The sequence below is a fragment of the Sinocyclocheilus grahami genome, unplaced genomic scaffold, assembly GCF_001515645.1.
Source record: "Sinocyclocheilus grahami isolate Dianchi unplaced genomic scaffold, SAMN03320097.WGS_v1.1 scaffold318.1, whole genome shotgun sequence".
Taxonomy (NCBI): Eukaryota; Metazoa; Chordata; class Actinopteri; order Cypriniformes; family Cyprinidae; genus Sinocyclocheilus; species Sinocyclocheilus grahami.
Genome location: NW_015505497.1, coordinates 330160 through 331604, shown reverse-complemented (window position 1 = coordinate 331604; position 1445 = coordinate 330160). Strand labels below are relative to the sequence as shown.

At 37.7% G+C, this 1445-nt stretch overlaps 1 protein-coding gene across 1 annotated transcript in view; it reads right to left on the bottom strand.

Moving 5' to 3' along the window:
- The window catches only part of cox5ba (cytochrome c oxidase subunit 5Ba), a 2062-nt gene extending 854 nt beyond the window's left edge, over positions 1-1208 (bottom strand). The window contains exons 1-2 of the mRNA XM_016294434.1: positions 1063-1208; positions 649-719 (exon numbers count right to left, since the gene is read on the bottom strand). Coding sequence (XP_016149920.1) covers positions 649-719; positions 1063-1159 — 168 coding nt within the window. The 5' untranslated portion in view covers positions 1160-1208. The remainder of the gene's footprint in view (positions 1-648; positions 720-1062) is intronic.
- Between the last annotated feature and the right edge of the window lie 237 nt (positions 1209-1445).

The window sequence follows — 1445 nt, the reverse complement described above, 5'->3', positions numbered from 1 at the left end:
GGTCATGGGTTCGATTCCCAGGGAAAGCATCACCTAGTAAAATGTTCACCCTGAACACAATGTAAGTTGCTTTAGATAAAAGCATCTCCAAAATGCATAAATATCAAGGAGCAGTTCACCAAAAAATGAAAATTGTGTCATTGAATCATTCCAAACCTGTATTTTTTGTGGAACGCACACAAAAATGAACCTTTATGCAGCTCATTTCCATAACAGGAAAATAAATTCGTTTTATTTTTACATTTTTAGGTTATGTTCAAGATTCATGTATGCATGTTAATATCAAACATGGCACCCATTTGGTCAAGATGGCTTTCTGCAAGTGAGAAAGACCATGTTATATCAGAATGACTTTGACTTTAAACTTAACATGAGGCCATCAAAATGCACCATATTTTAAAGTCTAATTGAAAACGTATTTGTTGACGTACAACCTATGGAGTCCTAGACACATGACCTTTTAAGTTGTATGGGAAAAAAACCTGTCAATTTTTTTTTTCAAAAATCACTTTTTGAGAGTTAATTTAACAGCATGCAAGTTTAGATAAATAAACAATGACAGAATTTCATTTTAGAGTGAATTTGTCCTTATTTGATGCAAGCATAAACATTTAGTTTGACAGCTTTCTGACAGATCATAATACATACTGTGCCTGTTTTCATAGCATTCATAATCGTCTTCTCGAGTCCAGTTGCCTGCTCCTCATCAGTGGGAATACCTGCGTGAAAAATTACAATTAAAAGACTTGATCAATTCTCATTCCGGCCAGCAATTCAGTCTATTTCTGTATTTGTACACTAGCCTATATGCTAATAGTCAACATAAAGCATTTGTATTTACTTTTTAATACCAAACCAATATATCTCACCAATCCACATTAAACCTCTAAAACAACATAATCTCGTAAAATGTCCCAGGAGAAATTATATTTAAACACATGTTTTCCTATTTAGACTTCCTATGCGCATCGACCTCCGTCCTTGGCACGCGTTCAAACGGCCTCTTAGATGATGCTGCGGCGCGTTTCGATTATTAAAAACACCCCGTGATAAAAGACTGACCTCCCGCCGCCATCCCTCTGCTCAGCGCGACCGCTGGAGAGGCCCTGCGGGTCACAGCAGCCCGGACGGCGCTTCTCAGCAGTAACCTTGCGGCCATGTCTTCTTCTTCCCCAAAAACTGCCAGAATCGGGTTGATGACGTCGAAGAGGCGTTTATGTAACCATCGCGTCGCGTGAGTTAGACGTCAGCAACCTATGTATTCCATACCCTCTGTCTGTTGTGAAGTGAACGACGATGGATAGTGAACAGAAAAAGCTTTAATTACAAAAACGTTCCATTCTAATTGTTATTTTAGCCACAATTATTGTTCCAGATGTAAAATTCTAAAAAATAATTTGAGATTTCCTTAAAACAAGATCTTTAATGAGTTCTGTTTGTTCAGT